The 20,886-nt window shown below is 42.5% G+C and overlaps 1 protein-coding gene across 6 annotated transcripts in view; it reads right to left on the reverse strand.

Annotated features, from left to right (window-relative positions):
- Positions 1-20,886, reverse strand: part of CPLANE1 (ciliogenesis and planar polarity effector complex subunit 1) — a 200,493-nt gene that overhangs the window by 145,801 nt on the left and 33,806 nt on the right. For all 6 annotated transcript variants that reach the window (XM_053297186.1, XM_053297187.1, XM_053297183.1 and 3 more), the window contains exons 10-15: positions 19,712-19,961; positions 12,044-12,184; positions 10,760-11,499; positions 10,110-10,321; positions 2,664-2,744; positions 1,062-1,226 (exon numbers count right to left, since the gene is read on the reverse strand). In XM_053297186.1, coding sequence (XP_053153161.1) covers positions 1,062-1,226; positions 2,664-2,744; positions 10,110-10,321; positions 10,760-11,499; positions 12,044-12,184; positions 19,712-19,961 — 1,589 coding nt within the window. The remainder of the gene's footprint in view (positions 1-1,061; positions 1,227-2,663; positions 2,745-10,109; positions 10,322-10,759; positions 11,500-12,043; positions 12,185-19,711; positions 19,962-20,886) is intronic.

The following is a 20,886-nucleotide window of genomic DNA, read 5'->3' on the forward strand; positions in this document are numbered from 1 at the left end:
AGTCAGTCCTCTTGATCAAGGAGAGCAATAATCGGCCCTGAAGACAGACAGCTCAGCCCCACAACCATGAGACGGGAGACCTGAAGATCCCTCTTCTAGATCAAAGGTATCAGGGGTGGACAGCAGCGACAAGGACCTCATGGTGCTCGGCGTGCTGTTGGGCCATTTTGGAAGGAAGGTAGTAGGCTTCTTGCCCTTAGGGACCAGAACATTCCTGATTTTTGGCCTCAAGTGCTGCACCTTCTTATCGGCACCATTAAAGGAACAGAAATAAAGATAAGAATCAGAATAAGAGGGTTTTTTTTGTTTAGGCTGAAGAATAATGGATACTAGTAAGAAATAAAGAGAACATTAAAGTCAAGAAGGAACAAAAAGAATGAAATAAATAAGGAAAATCTAGGCCTTAGAATAGAGAGAGAAGGCAGTCTCTAGAGCTGGATCACAGCACTAAAGAAACTGGGTTGGGCTATCCTTCCCAGGCTCTTAAATCTTTTCAGTTAATTTACATAGATCCTGCCTCTAGAGCATGTGGGAACGATAACCCACATGAGATGTCCTCATCCAGCAGCAGACAACATGAGCAGCAAGGAGGAAAGAAAGCTCCACAAAGAGGGGGCAGCTTCTACAGACAACAACCTAGGGCAGGGATGGGGAACCTTGGCACTCCTGCAGATGTTGGCCTACAATTCCCATAATCCCTAGTTATTGGGCTCTGTGGCTGGGGATTATGGGAGTTGTAGTCCAAAAACAGCTGGAGTGCCAAGGTTCCCCATCCCTGACCTAGGGGATGGGCAGGGGTAGGTTCTGTAGGGGGACAAGGCAGCACTTTATAGCTCACCTCAAGCAGGCAAATGCCTTGAGTTGCCACTGAGGCTGGGCCACAAAAATCAATCATGCAGGTCACCCCTAATCTATGCTATAAAATTGATACAAAGTAATTAGTTTGGGGACAGCTCTTTTTAAGACAATAGTAATAAGTGCTACAGTCTTTAACCATTCCATTAACATGACACACATTATGTAATACAAATTCTTTTAACTAATATTCTATATTCACATACCTGACATGCCATCCATTTCTCTTACAGAAATTTGAGCCCGTTTTAGTAGCTCGCTCACTAGATGATCACACAGACCCTGAGCCTCACTTATGTTGTAGTGATATAGATGACAATATAATATAGCAAGATAACATCGAGTTTGAAGGTAAGGGGTTCTCTTTCTTCCTGAATTGAAAATGAAAAAATATTATTTAAAAAACTATTAATCCAAACTGGGGTATGTAATCAAGAATTTAATAAGACCCAAACACATATGAAAGTTAAGTTCTTCCTACCTACAAATCTATAAACAACAAGCAGCACTGACAGAGGCAATTGTGGAAAAGAGAGAATGCAAGCTGTTTCCTCCCCTCTGCAGCCCCACAGCTGCCTGAAAAGCCATTCTCGACCCTCAGCACGTGGGCATGCCATTAATGAGACAAAGGGAGATGAATGTCCCCTGGCCCACAGCCTCTGAGGGGCCCCCAAGGCCAGTCCTTGCACACTCTCCAGTCCCATAGACAGGCGTGTGAGCTGCAGTCCCCCCAAGCAAGTTCTCTGACTCCCAATTTCCCTTTTGTCAGTCGGAGTGGAAGAGAGCGGAAGCAGCTGCAGCAGCAGCGAGGCTTTGTAAGGCTTCCCACATTTATGGTGTGTGTGTGTGTGTGTGTGTGTGTGTGTGTGTGTGTGTGTGTGTGAGAGAGAGAGAGAGAGAGAGAGAGAGAGAGAGAGAGAGAGAGAGATTGTTTGTGCCTGAGCTATTTTTAACTTTAAAAAAAAAGATTTTAAATGCTTGGGTTCTTCCCTCTAAGTCCCGATGACCCATGTGAAGTGATCTTCTTCCAACTTGCAATGAGTCATTTTCCTCTCCGTAGAAAGGAAAGAAGGGGTGGTGGCAGGGGATTTATTGACTGGTTCTTTCATGGTGCTGTGGTTGTTGAAAATATATTCATTTGTTTTTCAACCTAACAAGTTCTCAAAAAAAATGTTCCTTGCTCCCAGAACGGCTCACAATACTTGAGGATTGGGGAAGAGTGGAGCTGGCCTAGCATCCTTCCTGATTGTTTGCTAATTTTAAACTGGTTTGCCTGGATATCCCTTTACCTGCCTTTTCCAAATGAAAAATACTGTTGTTGTTTTTCAAATCTCGCCATGCTACAGCCCTGACAAAAATTGTTACGCTTGGAATAGAAGCTTCTTTTGGAACCCACAGAAGGAGAGGAGAGCTGGTCTTGTGGTAGCTAGCATGAATTGCCCTCTTGTATTTCACAAAGCTGATACTGTTGTATTATTTGGTTCTGCTGTTGTTTACACCTTGTAACTGTAGTCTCCTGTCCTCTGCTAATCTGATACACTATATTACATGTGTCCTTGATGTTCGTCTGCAGCAGAGACATGGGGCCAGAAGGAGAAGAAGGCAGCGAGGGTCGGTCCCATTTTAAAATCTCGTCTCCAGGCTCACTCCAACCTTGGTACCTCCCTGCCTCAGCAACAGCAAGTAGCACAAGTATCTGCAAAAGGGGACGGAGACCCTGAAAACAAGGCAGGTCTCTTTCCACTCCACTTGCAAAAGGTGTATCAGTGAAGATGATGCCAGACTGGGAACATTTCCTACCACCTTACCTTTTCCTTTTGTTTCTTGAAGAATTTTCTTCCATGCCTCCTCAGACTCTTTATAAGATCCTATTAGAAATTGCTCCTCACCTTAAACAAACACACACAAAGTAGTAAAATGTAACACTTATGCAAGCCTATTCATTTTCTAGCCATTGGATACATGGCTTATAAATGCGAATGCCACAGAAATCATAATACTGCAGAGAAGTTCCATACTCCTTGATCTTTCTGGTGATTCATGCTCACTCATAAAATGGGTTCTGCTCCTGTGCAGTAACCTCCATGGAAGACTGAGTGGCCACTGTGATGAGCAAAGAATGTGGATGGATGAAATCAGCTAAGTCATTATTACTGTGGAAGTATCTTAGCAGCAGGGTAGGCCAGGCAGGTGTTGTGAGTGAACACGGATCACCAGAAAGATCACCTGTTATAGCTAAGCAAACTGTTTATCTTTGAGGTGATCCATGTTCCCTCACAAAATGAGTGATTAGCAAGCTCATCTGAACAGTGATGGATGCTAGGATAGTTAGAGCAGCTTTTTTAGAACCACGCAACCAAAGTTAGCCTTTGATGCTGCGCAGATGTCCACAGCACAATGCTTCACAAAAGAAAGGTCTGAGGACCACGTATTTGCTTTGCATATTTCTGCTGCTGAAGTGGCCATATGTCTAGTTGAGTGCACCTTGACTTGAGAGAGCTTAGACACCTTGCTTATTGCAGTATATGATGACAGATTTTACCAGCCAGTGCAAAAGTCTCTGTCTGGAGGTGGGATGGCCCTTATTCCTTCTCTTATAGGAGACAAACAGCTTATTGGACTTTCTGAATCTCTTTGTTCTTTCCATATAATAAAGGAGAGACCTTCTGACCACTCAGGGAGTGCATAGGATTTCTCCAAAGAAGTAAAAGGATTCATAAAGAAGGAGGGTAAGATTATGTCTTGATTTAAATGGAAGTCAGACTACTTTGGGTCTGAAAGATGAGTCTGTTCTTAGAATGACTTTGTCTGGGGGAAAAACTTTGTGTACAGCAAGTCAATTCTAAGAACTGTTAGTTTGCCAACTCTCTGTACAGATGTAATGGCAACCAAGAACAGAGTCTTTAAAGATAGAGACCTAAGCGAGGAGGCCAATGGTTTGCCTCTGTAAGCATGGCTAGGACTAGCAAAAGACTCTGGTTCAATAGGCTCTCTGGCTGGTGGAAACAGGTTATTCATCCCCTTAAGGAATCTTTTTTTAATCAGGGTGGGAGAATACGGTGCGTGCGTCCCACTCAGGATGCCTTGTGGAGAGCGTGGCCAAATGAACATTGATGGAGTCATCTGATAGTCCTGAGTTCCTTAGACTAATTAAGTATAATAGGGTTTGATGTTTGGAAGCTTTGTAGGGATCAAAAGCTTTGGTAGCAGCATATTGTGTGAACCTCTCCATTTGCATTTATAGTTTCTCCTTGTGGATTCTTTTCTCTCATCCAGGAGGATGTCATCTAAAAGTTTAGCCTCCAGGTAGCCAGGTTCAACACCTCAAGGTTGTGATGGAAGATGTGGCCTGAGCCCTGCAAGAGGAGTTTTGGCAGTGTGGAAGAGGAAGATGTTGTCCCTGTGACAGACACAACAGAACTGGGAACCCCGGTGGTCTGGGCCACCATGCAATGAGCAGAATGCAGTGTGTCCCCACTTGCAAAATCTTGCTCAAAATTCTTGTGATCAGGAAAAAGGGAGGAAATAGGTAGTACAGGTCTTTTTCCCATGGCATCTGGAAAGCATTTTCCATTGCTCTACACCCTGGAGCAGTAGAGGCTGCATTTTTTTGTTGTCATGGGTTGCAAACAGGTCTATCTGGGATTCTCCAGTTCTGAAAGATGTTGAGGAGGATCCCTGGATTTATCTCTCATTCGTGTTGCCATGAGAGGTCTAGGTCTCTGCTCAGGTAATCTGCCAAGGTGTTGTTCACTCCCTTGATGTGCAGGGCTATTGGATGCACACCATGGTGTATGCTCCACTCCCACAACTGTAGCACTAGACTGCAGAGATTTAGACAATGTTCCTCCTTGACGAATGATGTATGCAATTGCTGTTGTATTGTCCAGCAGAACTTACACTACTCGATTTTTCAGTAGAGTTAGAAATGATTTCAGGGTGTGTAATGGTGGTGCAGCGGGGACACAGCTTGCCTAGGGAGCAAGAGGCTGTTATAGTTCAAATCCCCACTGGTGTGCTTCCCAGACTGTGCCTAGTAAATATATATCTGTAATCAGCTATATCAGGCAGCAGTGATAAGACAAGGATTGTAGAACAGAACAATATCGGACCTCTGAAAAGTATACAGTGTACTGTGCTTGATTGGCCAACAAACTCGCCTGGCCTGACCCCATAGAGAATCTATGGGGCACTGCCAAGAGAAGGATGAGAGACATGAGACCAAACAATGCAGAAGAGCTGAAGGCCGCTAATGAAGCATCCTGGTCTTCCATAACACCTCATCAGTGCCACAGGCTGATAGCATCCATGCCACGCTGCATTGAGGCAGTAATTGCTGCAAAAGGGGCCCAAACCAAGTACTGAATACATATGCATGCTTATACTTTTCAGAGGTCCGATATTGTTCTATTCTACAATCCTTGTCTTCTTGGTTCCATGTAATATTCTAATTTTCTGGGATTGTGGATTTGGGGTTTTCATGAGCTGTAACGCCATGATCATCTCAATTATAACAAATTAAGGCTTGACTTATCTCGCTTTGCATGTAATGCGTCTGTCTCATATATCAGTTTCACCTTTTAATTTGCATTACTGAAATTAATGGACTTTTGCACGATATTCTAATTTTCCGAGTTTCACCTGTACATGCTTTTTTTTGTCTCAGGCTGAGTGTGAAAGTAGAGATTCATTGTACAATCAACTCCCTCCTGTCCTCTGGGAGATAGGCTCTTTTTATTTCAGAGTCCAAAATTGCTCTAATGAACTGTATTAGTTTTTGTGGTTCTAGGATCTATTCCCCACCCCCCCAGTTCACTTTGATTCCCAGTCTAGGAGGTCCAGGATGTACTGTACATGGGAAATCAGGGTATCTTTGTACTCTAAGGTCACTAGCCAGTTGTCAAGATAAATAAATATGGATATGCCCTTTGTCCTCAGGTGTGCTATTATTGCGCTTATACACTTTGTAAAGACACGGGGCGCTGTTGAAAGTCGGAAGGGTAGAACTTTGTACTAGAAGGTTCATGCATTTTAAAATTTTATTGGTTTTTACAATATCTTAACAATCCAATTACATTTAATTAAGTAAATATTGACTTCCCGCTTACCAGTCTGCACGGTTCATATTAGCTATACAAATCTACCATTGCTATAATAATTCAAAACATATATATTCCACATTGCAAACTCGATTCTACCCTGCCCAGCCTACTGCTGTTACTAAATTTCTGAAAGGTCCATATTGGAAAAATAGTTTTTAAGTAAAGTAAGAATGGTTCCCAATCTTCTTTGAAACATTCCAAGTTTTCATCCCTTGTGAGTGCTGTAAGTTTTGCCATCTCAGTGTATTCCAAAATTATCAACCAATCTTCTTTTGAGGGCATTTTACTATCTTTCCATTTCTGCACATATACTATTCTAGCCACCGTGGTTGCATACATTAAAAATGTTAAATTTCTTCTGGAGAACTCTCCTTGTGTTCTGCCCAGCAGGAAGGATTCTGGCCTCTTAGGAAATGTCATTTTAAAAATTTTCTTCAGCTCATTTTATATATATATATATATATATATCCATCCCAAAAGACCTTTGCCTTCCCACATGACCACCACATGTAAAAAAAGGTTCCTTCACATTGTCCACATTTCCAACATTTGTTTGGAACATTTTTATATGTTAATGCTAATTTTTTCAGTGTCAAGTACCACCTGTACATCATCTTATAATAATTTTCTTTTAAAGTATAACATGCAGTGAACTTTAAATCAGTTTTCCATAATTTTTCCCTGTACTAGAAGGTTCTTGAACCTAGAGTGAACCTCAAGAATTTCCTGTTTTTTCCTACATGGAAGTAGGCATCCTTCAAGTCTAGAGTCACAAACCATTCTTCCCTTACTAGTAGGGGAAGGATTATTATTATTATTATTTATTAATTCGATTTCTATACCGCCCTTCCAAAAATGGCTCAGGGCGGTTTACAAAGAGAAATAAAACAAATAAGATGGCTCCCTGTCCCCAAAGGGCTCACATTCTAAAAAGAAACATAGGACACACACCAGCAACAGTCACTGGAAGTACTGTGCTGGGGGTGGATAGGGCCAGTTACTCTCCCCCTGCTAAATAAAGAGAATCACCATGGTAAAAGGTGCCTCTTTGCCCAGTTAGCAGGCAGCCTTGTAAGGATGTCATACAGAATTTCCTCACTTTCACATATTTGTTCAACTGGTGTAAATCCATAATAGGATGGAGTCCTCTGTCCCAGTTGGGGATTTGGAAATCTCTAGAGTAGAAGCTCTTCTCCTGTTCCTTCAGAGGAACTGGTTCTATCGCGCCCCTCCCTTTGCTGTAAATAATGTACTCTTCTTTTAAGGTAGGAGTTGAGCGGGTGTATTCTATCCCTGAAAAAACAGGGAGGTTGATAAGTTCTATAGCATAACCTGTTACAATGCTCAACACCCATGCATCTGATGTTATTAGATTCCAAACGTGGGGAAAGGGTGCGAGCTGGATGGGAAAGGGGAGAATACTTGAAATACTTCTTGGACTAAGATTTCAAAAGAGTCTGCTTTGATTGATCTTGCATCTTTGACCTTTGTTGTCGTCTTTGTCACACTCAGTTTGAGTGCTGAAGAGACCTTCTCCCTCAAAAGATAGATTTTGTCCTTTATGTCAGACTGAAGGGAAGTCAACCTAAGCCAACCATGTTTCCTAAGGGACTCAGCAATTGTGATGGCACAAGACTGTCTCCACCAGGTGTTTGACGGTACTTAAGTGCTGCCTTGTGATGTCAGCAGATTTGTTAAGGGTTGTCTTGAATTTGTCCTAAAATTCTTCCAGTACAACCTTAAGATAACCCTTTAAGCTGTCCCAGACAGAATAGTTGTACTTAGCCATGCAGTTGGCTATCTTGAGGGACAAGGAAAAAGTGGAATAAAATCAACATCCCATGGCATCTAGCTTTCTGCCTTCTTTATCTACTGCGGCTGAGTGTTTCTTGCCCGACTCGTTGCTAAGGACACAATCAACCACCAATGAGTGGCGGTTCATGACTCTTCTTGAATTCTGTATAAGCTTTCTAGTCTTTTTGAAGTAGAAATTGAGGCTGATAGTGCATCCCAGCATGTTGTTGCTGAATTTGCTAAAACAAGCAGCAAAGGTAAAGATGCTTGTTATGATGTCGACTGGGTCTTTGACTTCTTGTGTTGGTGCTTTCAATTGTAAACCTTAGCCATTTCAGCCACCTGTATTCTGCAAGACTTTGTTTCCTCAGTAGGTGAATTAGATGGTGGATTGGCAATATTCTCTTTAGGAGAGGGATCTGAGGGGTTTTTTGTTTGGACTGATTCCTCCTCAGAAGAAGAGGAAGAGTCATATTCACCATCTGAATGTTCCCTCTCTTTTTCAGGTGATTTCCCCACTGGTGGCGAGTGAAGAACAATCTCTAGATTAGGTTCAGGTTGGTGAGTATGGCCAGTAGTCTTCTGCTTTTCCTTTTCAGGCAGTACATTAGAAACTCTTGGTCTTTTGAAAGGAGAATCAGTAGTAGGTTGGGTTGGGTGATCATGGTCTTTAAAGGTAGAACTTTGCTCAAGATCACCTCTCTGTTTCATAACTTCCACATCCTTTTATCGTCAAAATCATATGCAAGTCCAGGAGAGGTAAATAATAAGGGTCTCTGTAGCATCTGAGACCTCTTATGTAGCTAGGTTTAAAGGCCCCTGGAGAGCTCCAATAGTCCATAGGGCTTGTCATGGATGAGTAATATGAAGCAGAATGGTGGTATCTTTCTCAGAAGAGTAGGAGGGAGAACACCTAGGTGTTACTCTCACAGGGGAACCTGAGGGAGTCTTAGAGACTGGAACAGTTTCTGTTCCTTCATCACTGTTCAGTCAATTAAGAATGGAGTGGTAGCAGTGAATCCCCATTAGGGATTCTAAGTTTCTTGGCTGATTTTCCATGCACAATTGGGGATGTCTCCCTAGAAAAGAGGTGCCTGCCCCTTATCAAGTCGGAACCATTGTCACAGCTGGAACTAAACAGAGACACGTCTGGAGAGAATATATTAGGATAAGAGAAACACTGGACACTCTGGTGTTAGCAGGGGTCTCTTGTGTTTTGTCCGTCGATTGTTGAATTAGTGGCAATTGAGTAGATCTAGTGTCCGCCTTCGGCATCGAAGTTGATGTGGGTGCCGCTCCCAATGTCAAGGGTCTTGCCGTGTCTAGAGTGCTTTGAAAATTTTGATATCCACCTTGCACAGTCGATGGGGATGGAGTATGTGGGGACTTCTTTGAGGCCAATGTCGACGCTTTTTCCGATGTAGTCAACATTGATGGCTGGTTGGTCAGTGTTGACAGTTGATGGTGCTTTGAGCTTGAGGGGCCCGGAGAGTCTCCTCTTTGATGTTTTCACTTCCTGTGGTATTGACATCGATAATCCTTGCCAATTGCCTCAGTCTTCTTAAATGTCAAGTTGCCCTGATCTCTTTCAATTGGAGATGCCAATTGCCTCAGTCTTCTTAAATGTCAAGTTGCCCTGATCTCTTTCAATTGGAGATGCCAGGGTCATCAAACTTGGGGAGCCTTCCAACATCTCTGCTTTTTAATGTTTGCTTTGAAAAAGACAAGGAGATTTTGTAGGACCACACATTGAGATTTTCACCCAGGCAAATCAAGCACTCGTCGTCCCATCAGTGGACGGTAGTGTCCCTCTGCACACTTTTAAAAAGTATTTTTAGAGTCCATTAGAACACTATCCAAAATGCAGTGTGAAAGGGAAACCTGAAACAGTCTGTTGTCCAAAAGCCAGTAAAGCCACCGCTATAAGAACATATTCAAAAAGAAATCCAAATGAGAAACCAAGAAACAGTCCAGAGGTCAAAGACAGGATAATCCAATAAACCTTTTGTCACAAGAATCAAGTAACTAACAGAGTGAATCCTTCACGATGCAAATAGTGCAGCCGTCCAGAAGGAACTAAGGAGAAGGTGCTCTCTTTCTAAGAACAGTTGTGGCACATGCACGATTCGGCACAGCCAAATAATGTCTCATGGAGCTACTGAATTCTTCCATGGGGGCTACTGCGCAGGCCCCGGACCCATTTTGTGAGGGAACATGGATCACCTCAAAGATCAATGAGATTCTGAGATGGCCTTTTATCCTATTATGATTACTGTAGCAAAGTAGCATCAAATAAGTTACATCAAAAGTTGTAAGCTGTCATTGTTATAAATATCAGCTGGCTATAGTTGAACTCACCATTCACAGCACTGAGTTTTAGTGTTTGTTCCAGTCTTGCTCCTAAAGACTGTAAGATTGCCTGTATGTGACTAGCAAGTGCTTCAGTCACTTGCTTTTCATGTGCAATTTGTATTTGAGTTACTGGCTCACATGAGTTATGGACCTTCCTTTTCAGCTGCACCCGATTCCAAAGGACGTACTTATACAGTAATCGCCACATTACCGTTAACCTAAAGTAAAAACAGAATTAAAACAGTCACAGAAAAAATCACAGCTCAGTAAATCACCTTTATATCTTTTGCAACTCTCATTTTATGCAACAATCCAAATAACTGGGTGAGAAAATCTGTGTGCTGACACATACGTGGTACATATGTTTCTTGAACAAAATATTTTAATACATAATGGCAATCAGCTTTTGAAAGTTTCGAAAGAAGTTTCATGATTTGGGTGGGAGATGCAGCACTTGGGCAATTGCAAACCACTGGGCATGCCCAGGTTATCTTTTTAGATTCTAGTCAATGCGCCAGAATGAGCATTCTCATGTACAAGATTTCATGCCAAAGACATATAAATTAATGAGCTCATCATTTATTTCTTACAAGGCAAAAACACAATATACAATTATGTTATTTTTAAAAATAACTTAGATTAGAAAAGAATCCTACCTTCTTTCACAATTTTCAGTCAAGTTTACTGCTGGAGGGGAGACGTTTAGTATGGAATTCAATATACTAAAATTTTGATGGCTGCTCCAATCCGTAGGTTGAAATAGAGGCACAAAGAGGGAATCTAGCTCCACATTATTATCACCATCGAGGAATGCCACCTCATACTGTGGTGTGTTTTTGCCTTTTAGATAATTACCAACCATCTTCAACAAAGAGAAGCTTCCCAGAAGATTACTGGAGACAGGTTGATCATCTTGTTCCATTAGTATCAATTTTAAGGTCTGCAACGTTAGCTTGTTCAAATGCCCCAGGATTTGTCTGTGTTTACCCTCCCAACTCAGGACAGTCAAAAGTTGCTGGAAATATTTTAAGATGCACTGTATCCATGGGCAATTCTTGTCAGGGTTATTTGAATGCGAAAGATTAAGTTTTGCATACTGAAGAATGCTGAAGTAGTGTGTAATGCAACGTACGGTACAATTTAATAATATTTCTCTTTCTTGTACACTTCTTGAAATCCCTATTCTCCAAGCTGCAATCAGATTTTTTTGGATACAGTTCAGTTCCAAAGATGTATCATCTTTTTCTCCAGTTCCATCCACAGCATGAATTGTGTCAAACATTGATGCAAATTCCAACCTGCCTTCATCACTAAAGGAGGCATTTGATTTTTGGCTCCCCAAAATAAAAGAATGACTTTGAAAGTGCTTGTCATCATCAGATTCATCATCATAATCCTAAATTGAAGAGAACAGGATGAAACATCTGAGAAATGTTTATTTGATTGTGCAGGTATAAAATACATGGACTAGAGATCAAATGAACAGGAATTCCTGTTCAATAGTATCTAAAGTGAAAAAGGAAATATGTGATACAAAAAGAAAGCTGATAAATGAAAGTAATTTGAAGAACAGATATCTTATAGAACAGGGAAGAGGGAGTGTATAAATGGTCTAAGATGCATTAAGCACTGAGACAATGAAGATCTTGCCTATAAAAACAAAGAAAAAATGGCTAGTATATTATTGGTGTCCAAAACAAACTAGGGATCCTGTGTCATGACTGGCTTTCTAAGAACACTGAGGATGTGGCAACTTTTTTTTATTATCCAAAGGACATCTTCCCATATCACGGTTGATATTGTTTGAAATATTTTGTCATAAATAATTTTGCTATGCAGTGGAACAAATATAATGAGTCTTGTATGCTATTATTCTAAATGTCATATGTGTGTGTATATCTATATCATGTATTAACAGCCTAAAAACTACCTGTTTTTACCTGTAAGTCTGTTACATCTCCTTCCTCTTCTTGCAGAAATTTGGGAATGGCAGAAAAGGTAGAACTTTGGTTTTGATGATGCTGCAATAGCTTGGCTCTTAAAGAGGACAGAGATTGCAGTGGCAGTCTTTTCTCTTTAGACTGTGGGAGACAACATATTAAGATGTTATTAGAGGATTATTTACTGTACTTCTTCTGAATGAACTGACTCACAGTTCATCCACCCAGAAGAGTGATCACCCCTGGTTTCATACTCACAATCACTAATTGCCCACACTGCCCATCAGCCAGCGTGGTGCAGTGGCTAGACTACTGGACTAGGACTGGGGAGACCCGAGTTCAAATCCCCATTCAGCCATGATGCTAGCTGGGTGACTCTGGGCCAGTCACTTCTCTCTCAACATAGGAACATAGGAAGCTGCCATATACTGAGTCAGACCATTGATCTATCTAGCTCAGTATTGTCTTCACAGACTGGCAGCGGCTTCTCCAAGGTTGCAGGCAGTAATCTCTCTCAGCCCTATCTTGAAGATGCTGCCAGGGAGGGAACTTGAAACCTTCTGCTCTTCTGCTCTTCCCAGAGCGGCTTCATCCCCTGAGGGGACTATCTTGCAGTGCTCACACATCAAGTCTCCCATTCAGATGCAACCAGGGCAGACCTTGCTTAGCTATGGGGACAAGTCATGCTTGCTACCACAAGACCAGCTCTCCTCTCTTTTTTGCTGATCCACAGCCCCATTTTCCCCGCCCCATCGCCGGCCAAGTGGCTCAGGAGCTGGGCCAGGGCGCTCTGGTTGGCCAGCACGGCCCGCAGGTAGCTGGTCTCCCTCTCCAGGTGCCGCACGCAGCAGCCCAGGCCTCGATTGTAGTCGCACAGCTGCCAGTTCTCGGCGGCCAGGCCTTGCAGGCGGGTCTCCAGGCCCATCACGTACTGCTTCTTCTTCTGGCGTTTCAGGCGGGCCGCTGCCGCAGCTTTCAGCCAGTTGCTTCCTGGGCGGGCCAGGCCTCGGCCAGGGGCCGGAGCCTTGGGGCGGGGACTCCCGCCACTTCCTCCTTCTCCTTCCATCTCCCAGTCTGGCCGGGCCTCAGCGGCCACCGCCACCTCCAGCCAGTCGCCCAGCTCGAGCCCCACCGGGAAAAGCAGCTTGTCGCCGTCATCGTCCTCCACTGAGTCCGCCGCCACCACAGCCTTTTCTCGGTGCGGCGCAGCCTCATCACCCACCTCTCCCAGGCTGCTCCAGCCGCTCGTCCCCTCACTCAGGAGCGAGCAGACTGCCGTGGGCTCCTGCGGTCTACCGCGGCAGGAGGAGGAAGAGGCAGCCAGCAGCTGGGCCAGGCTGTGGTGCATAATGGCGGCCGTCAGGAGGGCGAAGGCCGGCCCTGGCCCAGGCCGCCGCCGCCACCTCCTCACGTGCTTCCCTTGAGAAACTCCACACTAATCGGAGGAGAAGGGAGCTGCGACAGTCAGCGGCCGAGGACGACCCCACTGAATCAGTTTCTCTCAGGCCCGTTTCAGGTCGCGGGCCTCAGTGCCAAGAATCGCCACTGCCCTGAAGAAAAGGAGGGGACGAGCTGGCGCTGAAAGGCCAAGCTGCCGGAGCTGCTGCGCCTGCACACTCAGCCTAACCTACTTCACAGGGTTGTTGTGAGGAGAAACTCAAGTATGTAGTACACCGCTCTGGGCTCCTTGGAGGAAGAGCGGGATATAAAATGTTAATAATAATAATAATAATAATAACAACAACAACGGCGTGGTTGTGGGGCTTGTGTGCTCTGATGAAGGTGAGAGCTATTCTCCAGAGGTCCAACCATACTGGACAGGTCTCACCAGAGGAGCCAGGCAAAGAGTGCCTCTCCCATCAACAATATGGTGAGATGTAACTTTAATAAATCTATACCGGATCGGTCGTCGCCCGGGTCAACAAGGACCGCACCAGATGCTATAGTCCCTGGACATCTGGTGGCAAATGGGCAACAGGACTCAGGATCTTCAGTTGAGCAACCAGGGCTGAAGACAGCAAAGTTACTGGAAGAAACGTCGCCTAACCGGAAAAAAAATGCGAAAAATGCCAACAAGGAAATAATGATCTGCTATTACAAGTCTAGTCCAACTAGAAGAGGTTATTTAAAAAGAATGTACCAAATTTGGAAAGAGAAGCATCCAGACACAGAAATAACAGAACAAAGGCTAGCAGACCAGAGAAGATTCATAATAAGAAATAAAGTATTCACAGGAGTTGAGCTGGAAGAACTGCAAAGAGCAACACAGGCTCAAGATATGGAAGAAGAATTATCACCATTTGAAGAAGTAGCTCAGGCGCAGGTGAAGGAGGTGTTGGAAATTGAGGATGCCACTGTTGCTGAACTGTTTCAAAATCAAAACCAGGCAACCTCCCCTTTGCCTTCACCTCAAAAACCCAAATGCCGTTTAACAGAAAAGCAACAAGAACTAAAGCAAAAAATAACTGAGCACATGAACCAAACAACCACCAGGGTTCGACTTCCAGCTCTAAAAACAGTTGCCAAAAAACAACTTGCTCAGGCATTAAAAGATGTCAATGCTGCACTTGCAGAAATAACAACCAATAATTTGCAAGAAACAAACCAACTAATGTACAGTGCAGCAACAATAACAACACAAGAGCTCGGATATAAGATCAGTGGACCTGTCAAAAAAGAAAGTAGTACATCACCTAAATGGAAGATTAGATTAGAAAATAAAATCTCCAGGCTTAGATCAGATGCTAGTAAACTGAAAGATATGAAAGACAAGAAGCTGAAGAATGAAAACACCAAACAGTATCTGATCCAAAAATACCACCTAGATTCAAGGAAAATTAGAGAAGTCCTGGAAATAATAAAGCAGCAAATAACAGCAGTGTCAAAGAAGATTAGTAGATATGAAGCCAGAATTACACAACACAGGCAGAATCTCCAATTCCAGTCAAATCAGAGACGTTTCTACCAAAGCATAGAAGGAGAAACTGCAAGAAACGTAGAAACACCAAATAAAGAAGCAACAGTGCAATTCTGGGGGAAATTATGGGACAATCCAATAGATTATAATAAAAAAGCAGGCTGGATGAAAGAGGTCAAAAAATGTAACCAACAAATGCAAGATCTAATAATAACACCAGAATTAATAAGTGAAAGAGCAAAGAAAATTAAAAATTGGACTGCGCCAGGCGACGATGAACTGCATGGCTTTTGGCTTAAACACCTAACAAGCCTTCATAAACAACTATCAAAACAGTTCAATCACATTTTGCAAGGAGGTGATATTGAACAATGGCTAACAACTGGGAAAACTCATCTCATCATGAAAGACCCAGCAAAAGGTGCAGTTCCAAGTAATTATAGACCGATAACCTGCCTGCCAACCATGTTCAAATTATTATCTGGAATAATAGCAGATGAAGTCATGCAACACTTATTAACTAACAAACAGCTTCCAGTTGAACAGAAAGGAAATTGCCCGAACACCAGAGGCACAAAAGACCAGCTGCTGATTGACAAAATGATCTTAGAAAACTGCAAGAGAAGAAAAACAAATCTAAGTGTTGCATGGATTGACTATAAGAAAGCCTTCGATTCATTGCCTCACACATGGATACTAAAATGTTTAGAAACAACTGGTGTCAGCAAAAACATCCAGATATTTATTAAAAAACCAATGAGCATGTGGAGTACACAGTTAACAATCAATGGTGAGGCACTTGGACAGCTTAGCATTAGAAGAGGCATTTTCCAAGGGGACTCACTATCCCCTCTATTGTTTGTAATCGCCATGACCCCACTTTCACAAATACTCAACAAAACAGGCCTCGGATACCAAACATCTAAAACATCAAGTAAAATCAACCATCTGCTGTACATGGACGATCTGAAGTTGTATGGAAAGTCCCAGTCAGAAATCGAATCACTGCTAAACACTGTCCGTATATTCAGTAGCGATATAGCAATGGAGTTTGGACTAGACAAGTGTGCTGCATTAATAATGAAAAGAGGAAAAATAACAAAAACAGAAGGAATAGAACTGCCCAATGGAAGCATGATCAAGAACCTGGAAGAGAAAGAACGTTACAAATACTTGGGCATTCTCCAGGCTGATAACATCGCACACACTGAAGTGAAAAGAAAAATTGGAAGTGAATACATCAGGAGAGTTAGAAAAATCCTCAAGTCCAAACTCAATGGCGGGAACACCATACAAGCCATAAACAACTGGGCTATAACTGTTATCAGATACACTGCAGGAATAATAGACTGGACCCAGGCAGAGCTAGAGACGCTAGATCGTAAGACCAGAAAAATCATGACCATCAATCATGCTCTGCACCCCCGCAGTGATGTAGATAGGCTATACCTCCCTCGCAGCTCAGGTGGAAGAGGAATGCTGCAAGGCCATCAAACAGTAGAGGAGGAGAAAAGAGGCCTTGAAGAATATATAAAGGACAGTGAAGAAGATACACTTAAAATGGTCAATAACAAGAAACTATTCAACACCAATGAAACAAAGAAGGCCTACAAGAAAGAACAAGTCAAGAACCGAGCAGAAAAATAGAGAAATAAGCCCCTGCATGGTCAATATTTGCACAATATAAGTGGAAAATCAGACATCACCAAGACCTGGCAATGGCTTAAGAATGGCAACTTGAAGAAAGAAACAGAGGGTTTAATACTGGCTGCGCAAGAACAGGCACTAAGAACAAATGCAATAAGAGCAAAAGTCGAAAAATCCACAAAAAACAGCAAGTGCCGCCTTTGTAAAGAAGCAGATGAAACAGTGGACCACCTGATCAGCTGTTGTAAGAAGATTGCACAGACTGACTACAAACAAAGGCATGACAAAGTAGCAGGGATGATACACTGGAACATCTGCAAAAAATACAAGCTACCTGTAGCCAAGAATTGGTGGGACCATAAAATTGAAAAAGTTGAAGAAAATGAAGATGTAAAAATATTATGGGACTTCCGACTACAAACAGACAAACATCTGCCACACAATACACCAGATATAACTATAGTTGAGAAGAAAAAAAAACAAGTCAAAATAATCAACATAGCAATACCAGGGGATAGCAGAATAGAAGAAAAAGAAATAGAAAAAAATCACCAAATACAAAGATCTACAAATTGAAATTGAAAGGCTGTGGCAGAAAAAGACCAAAATAATCCCAGTGGTAATTGGCGCCCTGGGTGCAGTTCCAAAAGACCTTGAAGAGCACCTCAGCACCATAGGGGCCACAGAAATCACCGTCAGCCAATTACAAAAAGCAGCTTTACTGGGAACAGCCTATATTCTGCGACGATATCTATAACAACTGACAATAAAATTCAGCCATCCCAGGTCCTTGGGAAGGACTCGATGTCTGAATAAAACAAACCAGTCAATAACACCTGTCTGACTGTGTAAACAAGAAACAATAATAATAATAATAATAATAAATGGCATATTGAGTCTGGTAACATGGGGGGAACACCCAAAATATGGCCGGGGATGACAACCAAGATGAAATATCATTATCATCATCATCATCCCACTAGCACTAACATTCACCCACTTTGGATCTATAAATGTTGAGTCTACAGGATCTGGCAGGTGTGTTCCTCAACTGCACAGTTTCCCCAACTGCAGCCTCTTACTTATTCCCCTCTGAAGTTATGGAACGTAGCTACAATCAGGGAAACTTTTAGCAGCGGTAACAAGATGCAGAAAGACAGCAACACTGTTTTGCCTTGGGTAGTAATATACCTTGAGTCAGCTATGTGTTGAAATGAAAGTGACTTGCAACGTTGGGATGTCAGTCAGAAACCTGAAAATGCTACCATTCATTTGTTAGCCTACTTTCCAGTGGGCTTATGAGATCACCCGGCATTGTGTATGTGTGTGTCCATCCATCCATGTGTGTGTCCCCCATCAACAACTTCGCAAAGCTGGATCAATATGAACCAAATCGGGTACAATTGTAGGGACACATAGGGACACCTCAAAGGCGTAGGTTGTGATGATGTCATCCACCTTAATCCAAGATGGTGGATGCATGAACTTTTGAGTTGCAAATGGACTAACTTGTGAATCGCCTAACCCATCTGAACCAAATTTCCTACAGTAGGGACACATAGGGATGCCCAAATGGCTTGGTGTGTGATGATGTCATTCAATCAAATTCAAGATGGCAGCCATGTGAACATCTGAGGTGCAAGCCGGATAATCTGTGGACAGTAACCAATTTAAACCAAATTAGGCCCAGTTGCAGTGAGTGACACACAGGGACACTTCAATGGCATAGTTTGTGATGATGTCATCCACATTGATTCAAGATGGCGGAGGTGTAAACTTTTGAGGCACAAGTGGGCTGACTTATGAACCACTTAACCGATTTGAACCAAAATTGCTGCAGCTGTAGGGACACATAGGGACACCTCAATGGTGTAGTTGAGGTCTATCCCAATCCAAGATGGCAGATATAAACTTTTGGGGCGCAAGTGCACTAATTTCTGGACAGTCTAACCAATTTGAACCAAATTTGCTACAGCTGTAGGGACACATAGGGATGTGTTGTTTGTGATGTCACCCATCCCGATCCAAGATGGTGGATGTGTGAACTTTTGAGGCGCAAGTGCACTAACTTGAGGACTGACTAACCAATTTGAACCAAATTTGCTACAGCTGTAGGGACACATAGGGATGTGTTGTTTGTGATGTCATCCACCCCATCCAAGATGACGGACGCATGAACATTTGAGGTGCAAGCGATCTAACCTGTGGACCTCGGACTGAACCAAATTAAGTCCAGTTGTAAATACAGTGAAAGGAAAATAGGCTGATTAGTTCTTACTAGAACTTGTTTAAAATTTAAGTTGAGTCCTCGGGGTTGTACAGGTAAGCCAGAATACACAATGCCCCCCCCCCCAAAGTCCAGTGTATCTTTCTTTGCCACTTAATTATGGCTGAACAGGCCATCTCAAAAGTAGTTATCACTTAATATAGTGAAACCTCATCCCACCCAGTCAGAGCATAAAAGGGAAAAAATGAAATAGTAATAAACCTAAACTTTTCCAATTTGTACAACCAGCACAAATACACTATATTGGGCTGCCAGTACCTTGTTTATATTTATCCTTCTAAGCACTGTAAAGGACCACAAGGTTGTAGATGATGCGCTTTCCATGATGTTCTTCACCAACTCTACTCATTCACTCACCCTCCTCTCCTACCTGCTGAGGCTAAAGGAAAGGGTAAAGTGTGTCGTCAAGTCGATTTTGACCCCTGAAGCCCACAGAGCCGTGTGGTTTTCTTTGGTAGAATACAGGAGGGGTCTACCATTGCCTCCTCCCATGCAATATGAGATGCCTTTCAGCATCTTCCTATATCGCTGCTGCTCAATGTAGTACCAGCAGGGATTTGAACCGGCAACCCTCTGCTTGTTAGTCAAGCATTTCCCCGCTGCAGCACTTACCTGCTAAGACTAGCAGGATGTTAATTTTGCACCACTAGAGCAGGCTGGGATAAGGGTGGGCCAGAGCACTGATGGTGAAATAGGGCAGAAAGTACAGAAGATTGCCTTAGGGCACTAACAGACATGGACATCATTTCCAGGCAAAAATCTCAGAATACTTTTTGTAACCATTCAAATTAACAGAAAACCAATGAAGCAATAGTACCTTAGATGTAATCAGACTGTGACGTAGCTTTTCAAGTCTCTGGGCTGAATCCAGCAGCAATGACCTCACAAATGTTGAGGGTGAAAAACTGTCAGAAAATCTAAGAACTGTGATGAGGTACCCATCAGAAGCAATGAGGTAGGGTAAACTTGGGTGTGATGTTACAGAAAATCTCTGCCTTAGAAGGTCCCCTTCAGAGGCTGATGAATCATGGGAGTGAGTTGAATCTTGCAACAAAGTGTGCTGTGATCTAGTAGATAAAATAACAAATCATTAGAAAACTGAAAAAGCAAACCTATGATACAACAAAAGCAAACCTATGATACAATCCTATGATACAACAACAATAAAGGGACAACCCAGCCTTCCTCAGATCTACATCCTCCCTTGAGTTAGGGGATTCCCATCCCAGGGATCACTTTCTTCCACATCTATTTATTTATTTATTTATTTATTTATTTATTTAACACATTTGTATACCGCCCAAAACGCAAGTCTCTTGCGTTGTATACAGAGCTGCATGCATAGAAGAGGGATTGGGTCATCCCTAAATTGCTACACACAATATTTAAAAATGTGCTAAAGTTAAACATATTAGTAAGAGAGATTCTAGAATCAAAGAACTACATCTACATGCCAAGACAGACCTAGCAAGTCACACATTAAGCCCTATTCACACATTATATTCAACGAATGTACAATCTGTGTATAGTGTATGTCCATACACATTACATTCAATGCACATACAGCAGTAAATGGCCCTATCCAACCCCAGCACAGCTGACTCTCCAGTGGCTGTTGCTGGTATCTACCTTATTTTTCTGTGTAAGCCGCTTTGAGAACTTTAGTTGAAGAGCGGTATATAAATATCTGTAGTAATAATAGTAAAGTTCCTATCTGTGCCCTGCATTTGAGGTCAGTACCCAGATTCACACAAAAACATGTATCATACAAGTTTACAGACATCTGTACACATATACAACATAATGTTGTATACACAGGGCTTTTGAGATATTTTATGGCAACACTTAAACCACAAAATGTGTATTAAAACAGCACAATGGAAATGTGGTGAACGTGCATAAGATCTTATAGGATGACTTCTAGGGTATATTTGCAAAACCAAAAAAAAAAGTTTAGATCTCTCTTATACTTTAGACTTTCTTTGGAACATG

Source organism: Hemicordylus capensis, chromosome 2, assembly GCF_027244095.1.
Source record: "Hemicordylus capensis ecotype Gifberg chromosome 2, rHemCap1.1.pri, whole genome shotgun sequence".
Taxonomy (NCBI): Eukaryota; Metazoa; Chordata; class Lepidosauria; order Squamata; family Cordylidae; genus Hemicordylus; species Hemicordylus capensis.